Source organism: Drosophila biarmipes, chromosome 3L, assembly GCF_025231255.1.
Source record: "Drosophila biarmipes strain raj3 chromosome 3L, RU_DBia_V1.1, whole genome shotgun sequence".
Taxonomy (NCBI): domain Eukaryota; kingdom Metazoa; phylum Arthropoda; class Insecta; order Diptera; family Drosophilidae; genus Drosophila; species Drosophila biarmipes.
The window spans coordinates 10,345,636-10,363,068 of NC_066613.1; the positions used below are offsets into that span (position 1 = coordinate 10,345,636).

At 38.7% G+C, this 17,433-nt stretch overlaps 9 protein-coding genes across 10 annotated transcripts; 5 read left to right on the forward strand and 4 right to left on the reverse strand.

The window, feature by feature from the left end:
- Positions 1-51: 51 nt before the first annotated feature.
- LOC108028126 (prolyl 4-hydroxylase subunit alpha-2-like) lies at positions 52-8,049 on the reverse strand. Its single transcript, XM_017099777.3, has 6 exons — positions 7,921-8,049; positions 1,722-1,942; positions 1,383-1,667; positions 502-1,327; positions 287-452; positions 52-229 (listed from the first exon to the last, which is right to left on the reverse strand). The coding sequence occupies exons 2-6, from the start codon at positions 1,922-1,924 to the stop codon at positions 117-119; spliced, it is 1,593 nt and encodes a 530-aa protein (XP_016955266.2). The 5' UTR covers positions 1,925-1,942; positions 7,921-8,049; the 3' UTR covers positions 52-116.
- LOC108028173 (prolyl 4-hydroxylase subunit alpha-1) lies at positions 2,329-4,321 on the forward strand. Its single transcript, XM_017099836.2, has 8 exons — positions 2,329-2,514; positions 2,567-2,872; positions 2,935-3,134; positions 3,191-3,306; positions 3,358-3,783; positions 3,834-3,872; positions 3,965-4,130; positions 4,187-4,321. The coding sequence occupies exons 1-8, from the start codon at positions 2,330-2,332 to the stop codon at positions 4,264-4,266; spliced, it is 1,518 nt and encodes a 505-aa protein (XP_016955325.1). The 5' UTR covers position 2,329; the 3' UTR covers positions 4,267-4,321.
- LOC108028069 (prolyl 4-hydroxylase subunit alpha-1) lies at positions 4,367-6,335 on the forward strand. Its single transcript, XM_017099710.3, has 6 exons — positions 4,367-4,586; positions 4,648-4,950; positions 5,022-5,206; positions 5,272-5,906; positions 5,958-6,123; positions 6,178-6,335. The coding sequence occupies exons 1-6, from the start codon at positions 4,375-4,377 to the stop codon at positions 6,255-6,257; spliced, it is 1,581 nt and encodes a 526-aa protein (XP_016955199.1). The 5' UTR covers positions 4,367-4,374; the 3' UTR covers positions 6,258-6,335.
- On the forward strand, positions 6,368-8,307 carry LOC108028070 (prolyl 4-hydroxylase subunit alpha-2). Its single transcript, XM_017099711.3, has 7 exons — positions 6,368-6,597; positions 6,650-6,801; positions 6,878-7,028; positions 7,083-7,279; positions 7,334-7,860; positions 7,935-8,100; positions 8,165-8,307. The coding sequence occupies exons 1-7, from the start codon at positions 6,386-6,388 to the stop codon at positions 8,242-8,244; spliced, it is 1,485 nt and encodes a 494-aa protein (XP_016955200.1). The 5' UTR covers positions 6,368-6,385; the 3' UTR covers positions 8,245-8,307.
- Positions 8,308-8,415: 108 nt separating this feature from the next.
- On the forward strand, positions 8,416-10,469 carry LOC108027979 (prolyl 4-hydroxylase subunit alpha-1). The gene is made up of 7 exons (XM_017099605.3): positions 8,416-8,627; positions 8,685-8,836; positions 8,946-9,096; positions 9,151-9,347; positions 9,408-10,051; positions 10,107-10,272; positions 10,328-10,469. The coding sequence occupies exons 1-7, from the start codon at positions 8,416-8,418 to the stop codon at positions 10,384-10,386; spliced, it is 1,581 nt and encodes a 526-aa protein (XP_016955094.1). The 3' UTR covers positions 10,387-10,469.
- On the reverse strand, positions 10,107-14,813 carry LOC127010888 (uncharacterized). The gene is made up of 4 exons (XM_050886428.1): positions 14,750-14,813; positions 14,499-14,686; positions 14,138-14,410; positions 10,107-10,248 (listed from the first exon to the last, which is right to left on the reverse strand). The coding sequence occupies exons 1-3, from the start codon at positions 14,764-14,766 to the stop codon at positions 14,226-14,228; spliced, it is 390 nt and encodes a 129-aa protein (XP_050742385.1). The 5' UTR covers positions 14,767-14,813; the 3' UTR covers positions 10,107-10,248; positions 14,138-14,225.
- Positions 10,644-12,828, forward strand: LOC108028135 (prolyl 4-hydroxylase subunit alpha-1). The gene is made up of 7 exons (XM_017099791.2): positions 10,644-10,851; positions 10,982-11,284; positions 11,358-11,554; positions 11,608-12,239; positions 12,300-12,353; positions 12,455-12,620; positions 12,679-12,828. The coding sequence occupies exons 1-7, from the start codon at positions 10,733-10,735 to the stop codon at positions 12,735-12,737; spliced, it is 1,530 nt and encodes a 509-aa protein (XP_016955280.1). The 5' UTR covers positions 10,644-10,732; the 3' UTR covers positions 12,738-12,828.
- Positions 14,814-15,193: 380 nt separating the features above from the next.
- LOC108028120 (uncharacterized protein CG13380) lies at positions 15,194-16,492 on the reverse strand. Its single transcript, XM_017099768.3, has 3 exons — positions 16,327-16,492; positions 15,873-16,273; positions 15,194-15,437 (listed from the first exon to the last, which is right to left on the reverse strand). Exons 1-3 carry the CDS (start codon positions 16,334-16,336, stop codon positions 15,303-15,305), a joined length of 546 nt encoding a protein of 181 aa, XP_016955257.1. The 5' UTR covers positions 16,337-16,492; the 3' UTR covers positions 15,194-15,302.
- Positions 16,493-16,687: 195 nt separating this feature from the next.
- Positions 16,688-17,176, reverse strand: LOC122819024 (uncharacterized protein CG13380). 2 transcript variants are annotated; one of them, XM_044094997.2, is made up of 2 exons: positions 16,962-17,176; positions 16,688-16,908 (listed from the first exon to the last, which is right to left on the reverse strand). In XM_044094997.2, the coding sequence occupies exons 1-2, from the start codon at positions 17,124-17,126 to the stop codon at positions 16,825-16,827; spliced, it is 249 nt and encodes an 82-aa protein (XP_043950932.1). In that variant the 5' UTR covers positions 17,127-17,176; the 3' UTR covers positions 16,688-16,824. The 2 variants fall into 2 exon arrangements, with proteins under 2 accessions (XP_043950932.1, XP_043950933.1); XM_044094998.2 differs by having other exon boundaries at positions 16,688-16,845; positions 16,935-17,176.
- Between the last annotated feature and the right edge of the window lie 257 nt (positions 17,177-17,433).

Sequence of the window (17,433 nt, forward strand, 5' to 3'; positions counted from 1 at the left end):
TTTCATTTATTTAAGTATGTTACTTCCTTGGAGGTAAAAAAGGTTAAAAGATATTTACAAATACTTTTTATTTAAATGTATTTTATAAGAATTAAAATTTTTTTTAAGGAATTGCCCTAAGAAAACTTATTTTTAAAAGTGTTATCACTATAGTCGGCCAATGGCTTCACCTTCAATGGGCAAGGCCGAATAAACATTTGGGGACTCTCCCTCAACCATTTGGTGGCAACTGAAAACCACCGAAATAAAATAATAAAGTACTCTATTGAAATGCGAAACGACTTACTCCACTTATCACCCTTTAAAATGGGGCAAGATGCATGTCTCACTCTCCAATCGCTGGTTCCATTTAATAAAAGATTGTACCAGACCAACAAGGAACCCTTTTGCGTGCGAACTCGCAGGTCCAAAAAGGGAAATACAGTTTCACCGCCCAGCTCCACGTCACTTAGCTAAAACAAGTCGGTTAGCAGCTTTAGGTGAAATCCCATAAGACCTTACGTAATACAATGCTGTGATAACGCGGTTGCCGGACACCCAAAATGTACCCTCAGGTGATTTTCCGGAGTCCTGGTGCTCATATAGATGTCCAGCAATGCCATAGTTACTTATCTGCAAATCCTCGGACTGCACCACACTCAAGCTTGTCGCATCCGTAATACGTTGATTCAACTTCTTCATTAAACTATGATGATCACTATCTTTCAAACGCACTGTTTTGCAAGTGCGAAGATTGGAAAAATCTTCAATCACTAGATTAGTTTCGCTGTAAAAGAGACTGCGCTTCAAGTGCGGAGTTGACAGAGCCTTGAGCAAAACAATTTCTTCGTTATTGATGAGATTGTGGTAAATATTTATAGGTGGATCGAGGTTTAGCTCCTCCACTTTTATAGGTGCCAATTTAAGAAACGGCGAGGAAAATAGAAGATGGCAACGCAAATATTTTTTAGCGGGATATTCCATGCGACAAGCCGGCTTAAATAGATATTCATCGACTTTTTCCGGTTTAGGATATTCGGGCGACGAACTCAAATTTTTGAGCCTGGGTATTTGTTGTTGCCAAAAAGTGCGGCTACGGTCGATAACCAACGCTTTTTCAGCATATTCCAAAGCGGCCTTATATCGACCAGAACTCTGAGCCGCCTTCATAAGCAGCTTCAAAATAAAATCCTCGGACCATCCAAAGATATCAAACTGCTTCGAGTTTGGATCGTTGTAGTATTTTTCCAAGGCCATCTGAAACCAACGCTCTGCATCCTGGAAATTCTCGTTCAGATAAAATACTGAGCCGGTCATAAGGCAATCCGCAGCATTGAATTTTTTGTATCTATAAAAAGAATTAAATTATCAAGGTAATATAAAGCACTATTACTCACACTCACTTATACTGCTTTCCTTTTATCAAACCATTTGACAATTCAGCCGGATCGAGTTTGTAGGTTGTCTGCAGGCGATGGATGCCATATAGAGCCTCGTCGTGGTCAATTTTCGTGGGCATACTATTTCGTAAACTTTTTAATTTGGATATTTCCTTATGGCCGTGTTTTTCCTTTAGAAAAGTAAGCCATTTTCCCCAGTCATAGTAAAATTCTCGTATTTCTTTAAAGGTAACCAATGCATTTTGCGATTGTTTGGACCTAACAAGATTCTCCACATGTTTAATGGCCCTAGGAAGTATTATTTTAAGAATAAATGCGAATTATTAGAATCTTGCTTCTTACAGTTTGACTTGGGTTAACCGCTTTGTTAAAACCGTTGCATAGTTTCTTAGATTCCCAGTCACCTCTTCCTTCAGGCTCAACAAAGGCATCAAGTGAGCGTGGGATAATGCATACCCATGCGATACTCTTGATAGTTTTACTTGTCTCTCAAAACTTAAAGCAACTCCGTATAGCAAACATATAAGAGCACACGTCCGAAGCATAGCTGTATCAGATTTAAACTAATATAAAGAAAATTTAAAAAAATACAAAATATTGTAAAGTACCTTGCCTAAAGGTATTAGTTATGCTTGACAGGTGTACAAAATGTATTTCATAAGTAGATACTAAAGAAAAAACTAGTTTTCTTATAATATTTATAAGTTAATATTTCAATATTTACATACTTTCTAAACTTAATATTAAAATAGATTCAGTCTCCTAAACTGAAGTAATGGGATAACAGGTAAGAAAAAGGTATCTTATACTTGCCCTAAAAATGCATTATAAGTATAATTAATAAAGTTTCCCTGCTAAATGCATTTGCTCTGCTACTTCTACGAAATTTAAGGTGTTTCTTGTGTAACAAAACAAAGTTGGTTAGTTATTTTCCGCTCACAGAAGAAAACATGTCTATAATATTAATAATGTGTTTAAATTTAGTTGCTATTCCCGGGGGGCTTTTTGAAATGAGAGTTGATCCTGCCAAGTCCATAGTTGGAATGAAAGGTCTTGTGGATATGGAGGGTTTCTTCATCAGTGAATTAACGAACTACGCAAAAGAACTTAAAGACAAAATAGATACTATTGAAAGGTGGCTGGGATAAGCTGTGAATGAACTTTATTTAAGCGATCAATATTTTCAGCTTTCTGCAAGATGTTCAATCAAAACGAGAGATTTCTAGGCGAAACCCAAAAGAGTTCGTTGCTCATCCACTCAACGCGTTTTCACTAATTCGACGATTGCATGAGGATTGGACCCACATTGAGCTATATATGTCGGAGAAAGTAGGTATGAGCCACCTTACAGCCATTAAAAATGGTTTAGATGAAGCACAACCCACCGATGAGGATCTGAAGGATGCGATCGATGGAATCATCTCACTGCATCGATTCTATAATTTACAACCAGCTGATATAGCCAAGGGGCTACTTATGGGGAAACAATACAAGTAGGTCTTATATTTTATTATATTAATCAAAATAAATTCTTTTTAATTTCTTTATTCTAAAGTGCCCACTTAACTACAATAAATTGTCAGGCAATAGCTATAATCTGTCTAAACATGAATTATGATAGGGATGCCCTGAATTGGTATAAAACAGCTGTGGAACAGTACGATGACGATCGAGATGGCCAAGTCTACAGAGAAGTATTTGACTTTAAGCTACGTGACTTGTACATAAATTACGTATCAACTTTGGTAGTCAAGGGTAGGTGCGTTTAATCGACCTCTACTTTTTCTCGTATTTAATTTACTCCCTTAAAGGTTTCCGGAAAGCCGCTCACGACGTTCTTCGAAATGTATCTGATTTAGATGCTACTCTTTGGTTACTTCACAAAGACGTCTATGAAGTGGGTAAAATAGATGTGCCAGATCCCACGGTAAGCCTCTTAATTTTGAACCAATATAAGTATATAAATTGTGTATGCTAGTTTATCGTAAAGCCATGGGTTGACTATAATGGTTGCCAAGGATTCACAAAGAGAAAAAAATATTTTAGTTGTCACTATGAGAGAGGAACGTCGGCATTTCTTAAGATGGCCCCACTAAAAGTCGAGACCCTGAGCCTAAATCCTCATATAGTAATCTATCATGATGTAATCTACGACAGTGAAATATCGAGGCTTAAAAATATCTCACTCCCTTCGCTGAAGAGTCCTCCGACATACCTTAATGGTGAGGACTATAACCTCAAGTATTCTAAGGTCCAGGAGGTGCAGGAAAGTCCTCTTAATCGGCGGATTGGAGACATGACAGGAGAGAACGTCAAGGAGGATACAGATTTACTGATAAATAATTTTGGCATCTGTGGGTTTAGATATTATCACACTGACAACCTAGAAGAGCAGGATCAAACGGTAGGAAATAATAACGAAAGAATTACAATTAAATATTGATTTTCTTGTAGGCTGTACTGGGCGACCGCCTTACAAGCATTATATTTTTTGTAAGTATAAAAAGTTTGTCAGGTTAACTTAAAAACTTTTTAAAATTACGAAAAACACACCAAGTGGACTTATTTAAAACGTTATACTTCAGCTAAACGATGTGGACCTAGGCGGTGCTATTTCTTTCCCGCACTTACATCTGTCAGTTTTTCCAAGGAAGGGCAGCGCTTTGGTTTGGCGAAACCTAGATCAGAACTTGCAGCCGAATGAGGATCTTTTGCACTTGTCTTGTCCGGTTGTAGTGGGTTCTAAATGGAGTAAGTCAACACATAATTTTATGACAAAATGTTTTAATACAAATTTATTTTTTTAGCTCTCGTAAAATGGTTGCATGAGAAACCTCAAATATTTCACAGACCGTGTAAAAAAGAGTTTAAAGAGTTTAACAAATAAACGTTACGCCCAAAGCATGTAATCATAAGCGTTAAATAAATAATTTGAAAACCAATTTCCCCATTCTTATACAGATTTGTATTACAATAATTGAAAAGCTTTCAAACAATGCTGAATTATTTGAGACTAAGTTTTCTACTTATACTCGTGCAGCGGAATTTCGCATTGGATCCAGATGAGTATAAGGGAAAATATAACAAGGATTACTACAGTTCCTCAGTTCAGGGACTGGTTAAACTCTTGAAAGTGGAGCAAGAGTTTATGGAGAAATTTACGATGTATGCTAACACCTTACAGGAGAACGTGGACAACCTAAACATGTAAGTTATACTTGGAATGTATAATAAAGAAAATAAAATATTCTACACATGCCTACCTTAGTTACCTAGATAACTTGAAGCGTCCCGATCTTAATACGCACAATGAGAGGGAAAAGTTTGTCTCCAATCCACTGAATGCTTTTGGACTGATTAGAAGACTAAATCAAGATTGGCAGAAATGGCAAAACTATACTCAGAAGCCTCTTGGCCTTGAGCAACTCAACGCGATGCAGAATATCCTGAGTATAGCTCCTGTGTCCTTCGACATGAACGAAACACTGAAAGCAATGCATCGCATTGAGACAACCTATGATCTCCAACCAAAAGATATAGCAAAGGGTCTGCTTCAAAGCACACAGTTCAAGTGAGTCCCTAAAAGTAAAGAACAAACTTTTAATACATGTTTTAACTTATTGAAAATATATTTTTTGTAAGCTCTAAACTGGAGTTAAGGGACTGTTTGGCATTGGCACACCATAAATTTGAACTCAAAGATTTTCATAGATCACTCTTATGGTTTCAAGAAGCTTTGAATATAAGCACAGATCCGAGCCAGGAGACCACCGATGAAGTGCTGGGCCTTACATTTAAAGCCTTGGCCACATCCATATCTATGCAAGGTAAGTAAACGTAATTTTTTTTAGAAAAATATCACTTTAAAAATAATATTTAATATTTAATCCAGACATTTATATGTTGAATCAATCATTAAGTAACAATTCCATCCATGAATTGGTAAGCAAGCAATTGAAGGATGCCAAACCAAAAGATATGATAGACTTCATTATATCAAAACTAAAACAATGGGAGAAACAAAGCTTTAATGGGACGAATGACTCAAGAACACCTGAAAGTTCCCATAATATTGGATGTCGAGGATTTTTTCCCAAAAGGAACAACCTCATTTGCATGTACAACTCAACCACACATCCTTTTTTAAAACTAGCTCCCCTTAAAATGGAGGAAATAAGTCGGGACCCTTACATTGTTATGTACCACGAAGTATTATCGGACAAAGAAATCGAGGAAATGAAGGGAGAGATCGGGGAAATGGGCAATGGATGGACAGCGTTAGACGATCCTAAGGAAATAGTGGCCCGCATCTTTTGGACTACGGAAGATTCCCCATTCAGGGATCGCATAAATCAACGTATTTCTGACATGACGGGCTTCAAGCTGGAGGAGTTTCCTGCCTTACAATTGGCCAATTTCGGAGTGGGTGGATTCTTCAAGCCACACCACGACTATTTTACAGAGCGGTTAATCAAAGTCGATGTCAACAATACTCTGGGCGATCGCATTGCAAGCCTAATCTTCTATGTATGTATATGCTAGTTTTAATTTTTTTAATTTACGTTTTATTTCCGACAGGCAGGAAAAGTTTCGCAAGGTGGACAAACAGTATTTCCAGATATCGAGGTAGTGGTGGAGCCCAAAAAAGGGAATGCCCTGTTTTGGTTCAACGATTTCGATGATTCATCACCAGATGAGCGATCCCTGCATTCTGTGTGTCCGGTTATAGTCGGTTCCAGATGGAGTAAGTATTTTGAGAACAAATTTTTGAGCCCCTAATCGAATTATTTGATTTCAGCTATTACAAAGTGGATACACTACGACCCTCAAATTTTTGTGAAGCCCTGCAGTCCACGGATTTTTCAAAGAAGCTCATAAAGAGTGACGTGTTTTTTGAGAAAATTAAAGTTTTATTTTTAGAAGTATAACAAATTTATTAGTTACGCTATAGCCCTGTACAATTTAAAACGCTTGCTTGACTGTCTTTATTTTCCAAGTCAGTCAAAATGAAAAGCTCTCATAGTTCGCTTATTTTTTTACTTTTTTGGGTGCAAGCTTTTGCCCATACTACCAATAATGTCATATACGATGACAGCAGCGAACTGTACAGCTCTTCAGTCACAAGACTTTTAAAACTATTGGAAATGGAGGAAAACTTCATGGAGAATATAAAGACATACACTAATAAAATGGCAGAGAAAGTTAAAAACCTGCAAGCGTAAGACATTTTCGGTGAAGGAGATACGATCTTTAAGTCCTATCTCCCACAGATTTATCGACTCGACTGACTATAAAGTAAAGCAAAGTTTGGAAGATCGTGAAAAATATGTCGGTAATCCATTAAATGCTTTTAGTCTTGTAAGACGGACACATCAAGACTTACCAAAATGGCATAATTACTCACAGCAGCTTGTGGGAATGGGTAAGAATGTTTTTTTAAAATTAGTGTAAAATTGTTTCCTTCTACCATTTATTTATGTGAATATCATTTTGTTAAGAGGAACTGTATGCCTTAGAAGAAATCTTAGCAAAGGCTCCGAATGAAAAGGACATGGAGAACTCCTTGCGAGAAATGCATCGACTAGAAAAAATTTACGATTTGGAGGCCACGGACCTAGCAAGAGGTCGTGTGCAGAACAAGCAATACGAGTAATGACACCCAAAACTTTTTAAAAATTTATTTATATTAGTATTACTTTCCAGCATTAATATTACCATAAGGGATTGTATTGTTTTGGGCGAGCACAAATTGCAAGAGGGAGACTACAAACGAGCTTCTATGTGGTTTCGCATGGCCCTAAAGCACGAACCCGAGGAAAATGCCGAGATAATAAATAATATTCTAGGAGATCCAACAGACAGCTTGAATATGCAGTACGCCGACTCTATGATCATATTTGGTAAGCCTTGAGCACTAGTTCCATAACATTTAACATTTCTCATTCAACTTCCAGGGATGATTAAGTCTAACCCTTCTCTGACTATCCAAAAGGCTAGAGAAATATCCCACGAAGCACTCAACCAATCTACTCCTGAAGATGTGAAATATCTTATAAACGAGTTGCTGAACCAAACTGATCAGGAAATAGTTTCGGAAATGAACGTAAATAGAACAGCCCCAACAAACTATGAATTGGGATGCCGTGGGCGGTTTTCAAGGCGAAATAATTTAGTTTGCAGTTACAATTTTAACAAAACTGAATTCCTAAGAATAGCACCCTTGAAACAGGAGGTGATAAATGTAGATCCTCACATTGTAATCTACCACAAAGTTATTAGTGACGAAGAGATCGCAAGACTCAAGCAGGACCCTGTAAGCAATCTCATCAAAAAGCGCATCCTTCGACGCATAACCGACATGACAGGATACCCTTCTGCACTCACAGATGACCTTAAAGTATCCGATCTCATTCCAGGATCTTATGATAAGCCTCTTGACAAATTCGTAGATGCGAACCAAACGGGAACATTAATTTTTTTTGTAAGTCTAGTTCCATAGTATCTCTAATAACTCAAATGAACACCTGTGATTATTATGTACCTCTCAAATTTCAGCTTGATAATGTGGAACAAGGGGGTGCGACGGTGTTTCCAAAACTTGAAGTATCCATCTTTCCCCAAAAGGGCAGCTGCCTGTTTTGGTACAATATATTCGATAATGGATACCCAGATCCTCGCGTTGAAGCTTTGGAATGTCCAGTTCTCCAAGGAAATAAATTGGGTAACTGCAATAAAAAGAAACTTGTATAATTAAATTATTTAATGTATTTTCCTATCATTTTCAGTTATAAAAAAACAAGTGCACAAATTAGGCAACATTTGCAGACCACAAAAAGGATTTTTAAAATATAAAATAGATAAATAAGAAGTACAAAATATTTTCCACTTTCTTATAAAAATATATAAAAACATTAATTGTGTACAAACATTTTTAACAGAAAAATAACATATCAAATCAATTCTGACCTTAAAAAATCTATTTAGCTCAACAAGGAACTGCAATTGTTTCTCCGAACGGGATTAGTTGTTAGTCAAAATGAGATCGTGCATTAGTTTACTTACCTTTCTCCTGTGCTTAGTACCAATCGTTGTAGAGGGTGACGAGGATAAACTCTTCGACGAAAGAAACGAACGATACAGCTCATCTACTGTGGGACTTCTTAAGTTACTCAAAGTGGAACAACAGTTCGCCGATATCCTCATCAAATACGCAGGGCAACTAGGAGAAAAAAGCCAATTGCTTCTATTGTAATTCAATAAGTTATAAATGGTTTATAGTGTTAGTAAAACATTGCCTGTTGTTAGGTTCTTCTCTGAAGTAGGCTTTCATTTAAAGCGCAGCTCCAAGGAGAAGGAGGAATATGTTTCCAATCCATTAAACGCGTTTTCCCTTCTAAGACGCACCAGCGAAGATTTGCCAAAATGGTATGCGTATTTTGAGGATGTAATTAAAAAGGGTGAGTTCTTGGCTTTGAAGTACCCACATATTGCTTAGCTAGACATATAAACACAGTAATAAGTTACTCTAGACGTAGTAAGTTATATTTTTATACATATAATTAGCAGATGACCTAAGTGTACTGGACGATCTAGTAAAAAAGGTGCCAAATAAGGTGGATCTAGACTCAGCAATACAGGGAATTCAACGTATAGAGCGAATATATGACTTACAAATTGATGATATGGCGGAAGGACTTCTGCATGATAAGCAGTATAAGTAAATTTAGATTCCATTAAAATTATAACATTTTAACGAAAATCCTTTCCGTAGTGCTCGACTTTCTTATCGCGACCTCATAGCCATGGGAAATATGATGTACCATCAGCGCGAGTATCAAACAGCGGCCAAATGGTATCGTATTGCCTGCCAACGCGAACTGGAAGATCTTGATAGATCATTAAATGAGGTTCTGGGAAACCCTTCCGAATACCTCCACCGACAACACATAAAGGCTCTTTTTATAAGTGGTAATGGATTTCTATAAGCTCAACGTTCTTTATATTTTGCCAAATTGTGTTCAATTTTAGCCAGTACTCGATTAGACCCTTCAAAGCCTGCTGAAGAAGCCTTTACTACGGCTGAGAAAGCTGTGGCAGAGACCAGTAAAGAAGATGTGGATAATTTTATGTTTAATCTCAATGACCCCGAAAACGATCTTATAATAAAGAAACAACTCTATCAGACGAAAAGGAGTCCGTCAAACTTTGAAATCGGATGTCGAGGACTGTATCGTCGAAAACGAAACCTTGTCTGTCGCTACAACTTCACTACTACACCGTTCCTGCGACTGGCCCCTCTTAAGTTTGAGGAAATCAACTTGGATCCCTATATCGGCATGTATCACGAGGTTCTGTACGATTCGGAAATCGAGGAACTTAAAGGGCAATCCACAAACATGGTTAATGGTTATGCGGACCAGAGGAATGGGACAGAAATCAGACAAACAGTGGCCCGACATGCCTGGTGGTCGGATACCTCTCCAGTGCGAGAGCGCATCAACCAGCGCATTATTGACATGACGGGATTCAACTTCTCGAAAACAGAGGAGATACAGATCGCGAATTATGGAGTGGGCACATATTTCAAACCGCACTTCGACTACACCGCCGATGGATTCGAAACTCCAGATGTTACTGCATTGGGGGATCGTATTGCCAGCATTATTTTTTATGCGAGTTCGCACTAATTGCTTAATTAGACAATTTTTAAGCTGTTGCATTTTGCAGGCCAGCGATGTTCCTCAGGGTGGAGCCACTGTTTTCCCAGATGTTAAAGTCTCCATCCTCCCACGCAAAGGCAGCAGTTTGTACTGGTTTAATTTGTTCGATGATGGAAGACCTGATGAAAGGAGTAAGCACTCAGTGTGTCCTGTAATTAATGGAGATAGATGGAGTAAGTAAACAGTGATTTTAGGAACTGTATTTTAGAATTTGTTTTTTTTTTTCAGCTCTCACGAAGTGGGTCCATTTGTTTCCTCAAATGTTTACAATGCCATGCAGTACTTAATTTGTCAACATAAATATAAAACAAAAAATATACCCATGTATAAATATAAATAAAATAAATTTCTTTTAAAAAATTTAAAAATTAATAAACCTTTTGAAAATGTATAACTAGTTATTTATTTATGGAATGTATTTCCTACTTCTTAGTTTTGCATTTTTTAAAAACCGCACAGCCACCATGGCTAATATACCATGACATTGCTATTTTACTTGATAAATAAAATATAAACATATCACATTAGTATACATAATCTAAGATGAAGTGGTTCGTTTTTCAGTTCAGCCTTTTATTTATTTTCCTTCCCCACAACTTTTGCCAAGAAGAAATAGAAAACCCTGAAGAAAAAATGATATACAGTACTTCTGTGATGAGTATGGTGAAACTTATAGAAATGGAAGAATCGTTAAAAGCTAGCTTGCAAGTATACGTTCAAGAGATGCAATCAAAGTTGGATATGATTAAACTGTAAGTGTTAATAAGTTAATAATTCTAATTGTTCCTTAAGGAACGTATAAAGTAATCACTTTTAATTGTCAGGTTCAAAAACATGTTAATTAAAATACATTATAAATTATCCGCTCATTGATATTTGTAGATTTCAAGAGTCATTAAAAAGGGAAACGCTGACCTCGCTGCACGATAAGGAAGAGTATATGGCCAATCCTTTGAATGCATTTCCCTTGCTCCGTCGCCTCAACCAAGATTGGCCCAAATGGCTGAGATATTTAAAACTGGCAATAGCTACCAAGAAAATCAAAGAAATGGAAGTGCAATTGCAATCAGCTCCAAGCGATGATGACCTTAGTGTTGCCCTTAAGGGTATGACTCGAATTGAAAAATTTTACAATCAACATGCAGCCGACTTAACTAAGGGTTTGCTAATGGGAAAACAATTTAAGTGAGTCGATATTTTAAATTGCATTTATATTATATTAAATTAAGAAATATGATGAACTAATTTACTCACTTAGCTCCCATTTGACTGCTCCCGATTGTTTTGCCCTAGGGGAATTCTACTACAATACAACGCAATATTCGAGATGCACCCACTGGTATCGCATGGCTTTAAGACTGCACTCCCTTCCCCAAGGCATGCTATACGAAAAAGTTTTGGGTTTGAAGCGGAAAAAGATATACAAAAAATACGGCAAGGCACTGCTCAAGGAATGTAAGTTCAGCTGAAGGATTATAACTCCCAATTCTATTCCCAACTTATTGCAGCCGTTGCCTCGGATAAAGCAAAAGCCACTCCGGCAGAGCAAACTGAATGGAACAGCTTGGCCAAAGAAGTCGTTAAGGAAGCCAACTACGATAACGTCAAGCAACTAATTGATGAATACCTATCAGCAGACGAGAAGATCTTCCAAGAAGAAGCCGCCAAGCAGAGGCGCAAGCCCTCTAAACTAGAGCGCGGCTGCCGCGGAGAGTGGCCTAAGAAATCCCCGCCAGAACTAACATGTCGATACAACGCGGACACGTCGGATTTTCTCAAGATAGCACCACTTAAGATGGAATTTTTAAGTATGCAACCCTTGGTAGTTCAGTACCATGACGTGCTCTACGAAAGCGAGTTCAAGTCGTTGCGAGACGTAGCCATATATAATGCCACCATGACTGATGGCTGGACCTATGTGGACTTTGACAAAAAAGGAAAGCCAAAGCCGCAGGACCGAGTGGTAAAAATGATGACCTTTCAGGGCACTGTCGCCCCTTTTACACTCAGTATTAATCGACGGATCGCAGACATGAGTGGTCTGAATATGCGAGAGAATATGGGTCTGTATCTGACCAACTACGGCCTGGGTGGTCATTTCGGTAAGCATGTGGACTATGTGGAGTTGGCCAAAAGACCAGTAAGTTGTTTTTAGAGTTCCTAAAAAATGGATATGTAAAATATCCTCCCTTTTTTACAGCCAGACTTTTTTTCTGACCTCGGGGGCGATAGAATAGCTACGGCGTTGCTCTATGTAAGTGTGTTTGTCATATCTATGATTTAAAATGTAAAATGTAGCCATGACTTAAACATAGTATATAATATGTGGATATTCCTTACATTTCTTTTCACTAGGCAACTGATGTTCCTTTGGGCGGAACCACTGTTTTCACCAAACTAAAGCTATACATAGAACCAAAAAAGGGCAACGCACTGATCTGGTTTAATTTGAATAATGCGGGAGATCCTGATCCGCTGACAGAACATTCCGTTTGCCCCGTCGTCATGGGATCGAGATGGAGTAAGAACACATATAAATTTGTAGTTAAAAATATTATTTAACTAATCTATTTTCCCAGCAATATCCAAATGGATTCACGAGCGTCAGCAAGTATTCAAGAAACCCTGCCTCGCCTAATTTGCGAATGTAAAATTCTATTAAAGCCTCCATTAGCAAGGCATGCAAATAAATGGGGAGGAATCTCCCATTGGCGCACTTTGCTTCTTCAGTCTGGTGTCCCTTTCATTGTTTGCCATAAAAATAGCAAGTGCCACTAAATTCAGAGCCAGTATTGGCAGGGGAGCCTCCGAAAGGGGGTTTCAGCTTATGTGCTCGCCCCAAATACCATTTTGCGGAAGTGCACACTTCTGTAATGGAAAGAGGGCAGCTGCAGCAGTCAAGCAGGGCACGAAGGACAATAGCGGGCCGACGTACTTAAGCCAACTTTGTCTGCGCTGCATCCAGGAGCCAGATAAAGGGTGCAACCATGTGATTTAAGGCGGGCAACTAACAGTTTCATGAATATTTCAGAACAGGGATGCGAGACATCGCTGACCCAGATGAAATTAAAAATTACAATTACGTTTTTTAGATCGACTTAGGAATTTGAAAGGATTTAAAAATCAATTTTCCAATTTTAATGAAAAAAACAAACATGCGAAGTTCTAATTTAGCATTTTTCGAACCTAAATAGTCAGAGATTAACTAAAATGTATTATTTGGCAGAATCCAAAATTTTAAGTATATTTTCAACCTCACGCTTTCCCTTAACTGAACTGCATCCGAGTTCCAAACAAAATTCACAAGCCAGGGAGGAAACGCAGAGGCTTCAAAAGTGTTACACTAATTGGAACATTTTTAGAGTGGCGTCCTTAAGCTGGTCACTAATACACGGCCAAGTTGATCTGGAACTTGAAATGAGTTTAAAGGCAACGTGGTTTAGGGAGCGACCAAAGCGAAACGAAATCAGCATGAAAGCAATTGTCCAAGTTATTCCAAAGTGCCCGCAGGCAAAAGACACTCGCAAACCGAGGCAACTGGAGGACAACTGGCAAAATAGAAACTGAGACCGGGACAGAATCCTCTTGCTGTCGCCGTCAACGGAGCCGTAGCTGTTTTTGAAACGGGTTAAAGGGGAAGCCACTGCCACTGCCGGATGATGGCCTTGCAGAGACAGAAAGGAAGTGCCGGTGATGTTGTTTATGTAGCCATTGAAACGGCGTTCCGTAGTCAAGCATTAACGAGATGACCAACGGCTGCAGTTGTTGACAAGACCAGCAAAAAGGTCGCTATAAACAAAGACATACAAAATCGACGAGATAATAATTCGTTAACAAGTTTTTCTTAGAGCGGCCATGTTTTCATTCACACGGCACTAAGGATAATTTCATAATTACAAATTACTCCTTCCTCTTACCAAAAAATATAGTTCCTAAGTTATCCCAACCAACTAAAACACCTATTAAGATATAGTTAAGCCTACACAAGTTATGCAAAATCAAAAAATATTTATAACTACAGATAAAAGTAGTTCTTACCTTCCATATCCTCACTTTATATCTTAAGTGCAAGCAAAGGAATGTCCTAAACTGGCATAAAAGCCACCAACTGCGGGCATTGTGCCATTCAAATCGCCGAAGAAGCCAAAGCGATGGCATCCATGACTAAGCCAGAAGTTCCGGCAATCCACAGCCGTATTGATTTACCATGACCGCCTGTTGAAGCACCAGAATGCGGATGCACAAAAACTGCGAGCAGAAGGTCCAAGAACAAGCGAACCCATTGAATGGCTTGCCAAGTTGTTGAGAAAACTGCAGCGCAGGGAGTCAGGAAAGTGAGTGAAAAGGAAAAAGTAGAGAGTAAGTCGAGGCAAATGCAATCTAAAGCGTCGCCACTTACCAGCAGGAGTTAGCCAGGGAATCGCAGGACGAGGAACTAAGGATGACACCACAATGCGTCCAGAGGGACTTGGCTCGGGGCATTGTAAAGCGATTTCGAAATGTGCTGAACTCTTAAGTGATTGAATTGTTATCGGTGACATGAATTTGTCCGCTGATTTGAATGGGGCGAAGCTGGGAGAGTCAGCGCTGCAATGCAAAGATGGCAGATAAGTTAATGCAAGTTCACAAAATAGGAGGTTATATACTGACCTGATATGAATCAGCATGGTGTGGAAAAGCAGTTGAGAATATATTCATGGGAAAAGTATTAGTGCTAATTTAGCAAATAAATTCAAAAGTTATCTTGCGACATTATTAATTGATTTTATATTATAACTATTTAACTTTGTTCAACTGCTTACCTTTTGTTCAGGAAGCATACCAGTTTTAGATTTTAAATATTTGATTTTTTCAAAACCACTATAATTTTGGAAACATGTGTAAGAGCATGCATTTCTAATCCATGCACTTTGCGTCGAGTCACTGCCGCAGTGCACAGACTGTGCTTAAGGGTTTATCGCGGTCATGTCCGTGCCGCAGTTCCTTCCTGACAGCTTATGTGTGCACTCCATAAATGTCGCGCTGAAAAAGAGCGTCTTGGCATGTGGGCCAAGGACCATATCTAACACTTAAGTATTGGGTCAACTTTCAAAGTAAAAGCTTCAGTCGACGAACCATTGTATTCGGACATTAGTATTAACATTAACTTATACATTAAATAATGTAAATTAGGTTAACATGAACTTGAGTCTCAAACTCTTAATTATAGATCCCCGTCGTTGGGCAGGTCCGAATCCTCAATTTTACGTATTGTCTCCCAGCTGATGGGCGACTTCTTAACCATCTCGATTGGGGCCTTGCAATATGGACAGGACCGGATGTCCATGAGGAAAAACTCCTATGAAAGTTTTTATAAGAAAAAAAGTCAGGTTTAAAGGTACATTGTTAATAATGCAGATGCCCAAGTACTGGTTTGACAACCTTAATCATTATAAGTGATTTTATAAAGTTTTTTATTTAATGGGTTTGTACTTGTTATCTACATACGAAAGTCTTAAAATCAATTTTTATTGTTATAAGACGTACCCACTCACTTTTCAACATGTTGACTATACAGGCTTATCTTTGTAAGCCAATAGTTTAAGATTATATTAACAATTATGGATTTAATTTCCTGGGATAACCATCTTATCACAAATGAGACTGTAGAAAAAGCGAAGGCTCTTATGGATTCCCATGCTTACCCTATGTGAGGTTCTATCTTGTGTATCTTTGGGTCTCTAGCTAACGGATGGCCATATAGTTGGTAATATCTGAGGTATTCCCCACTTACCTGGGGATGCTTCTCGCAGATCTCGGCGATGCGACCGTAGAAGTAATGATGGCAGCGATCGCATTCGTAGGCGGTTTGCGGACGCACGCAAATGCAGAGCTTGGTGCTCTTGTAATCCTCAGGCAGTTCGTACTTCAGCTTCGGCTGCTCCTCCGGCTGGATCTGAGTGGTGAACTCCTGGTCGGAGCTGGAAATGCTGAGCAGGCCACTCTCGAACTCCAAGTACTCCAGCTGTTCGGCCTCCAATTCGGTAAGCGGCAATGGCTCGAAAGCTTTCGGCAATGCGTTCGGTGCTTTTGGCGCCTTTATTTTGGTGACGTCTTTCAACGATGGGGAAGTGAGGTTCCCATAGCGATGCCGGAGCCGAGCGGCAATGGAACCTGGATCGGTCCCCTTATTACCTGAAATAGATAGCTTTTAGCCAACCTTACCTGGAAATGGAGCTCATAGTTACCGAAAGGCATCGTTTTCACTTATGTGCACGGAGGAAAACAAGTATCGAATCACCGAACAAATATATAAATGCCTTTTCCCTGGAAATTGTGTTTATTTGACAAGTTTCAGACTTTCCGTGAAAATTGACCGGCAAGCTTTGATTAACGGCGTTCGGCAGTGTTGTGAAGCGGGAGAAGTAAAAACAAAGATATATCGATAAATTTATTTGAATAATTTATTTAGCTTTACTCTTTTAAAATTCCTTTTTTTATATATATGTAAAATATTTAGTCTTTATTTCTTCATCTCGCCGAGAGTACTACTCTCGTTTTTTTGTTTACATTACGTAGTATGTACTAAGAATTATAAATACTAATAAATATGAAAATATAAGCACAGTTTAATAACAATTATATGTTAGTTTACTTGTTAGGAAATATACATAGTGTTTACATAAGTATTTTACTAAATATGACAATATGTTCGTCAACGAACAGCGCCTTCTTCCCAATATCCTCTATCGTTTGCCCTCGGACACCTGCAAGTAGTTTGAATGGGCCCCGCAGAAAGCGCATTGCCGGGCGTCCATGAGAAAAGTAACCTGCGCAGCAGATAAATGTTATTTACCGTTAGCCCTGTGAAGTTTCTACTCACTTCGGGATGTTTTGGGCAGCGTTGCGAAATGCGACCCACGAAAGATTGGTTGCAGCGACTGCAGACAATCACGTTCTCGCGCTTCCGGTCACAAATGCAGTATTTCGTAACACTCTCGGGCCCAAATTTGTAGTTGGGGCAATTATACGACTTCTGGAACTCCATTTTCTTTCCGCGATCTTCAAACTTTCCCTTCTGGTTCAGTGCTGCAAAGTGCCGAATTACTATCGAATTGGAATCAATTTATCACGATCGAGTATGTGCAGGAATAGCCATTTCACACCGCGATTCTTATGTCGACAGCGATAGAAACGTTGTAATAGCCCTTTCCCACTGATCTCATTCGTGTAAATCAGCTGGGATTGCTGACATATGTAAAACTCGTATTTCGACCAGCAATTTATTAACTGCTGATGCGAAAAGTTGCTTATCACAACATAAATGAAGACAAAGTTCACAAAACTGTAGTGAA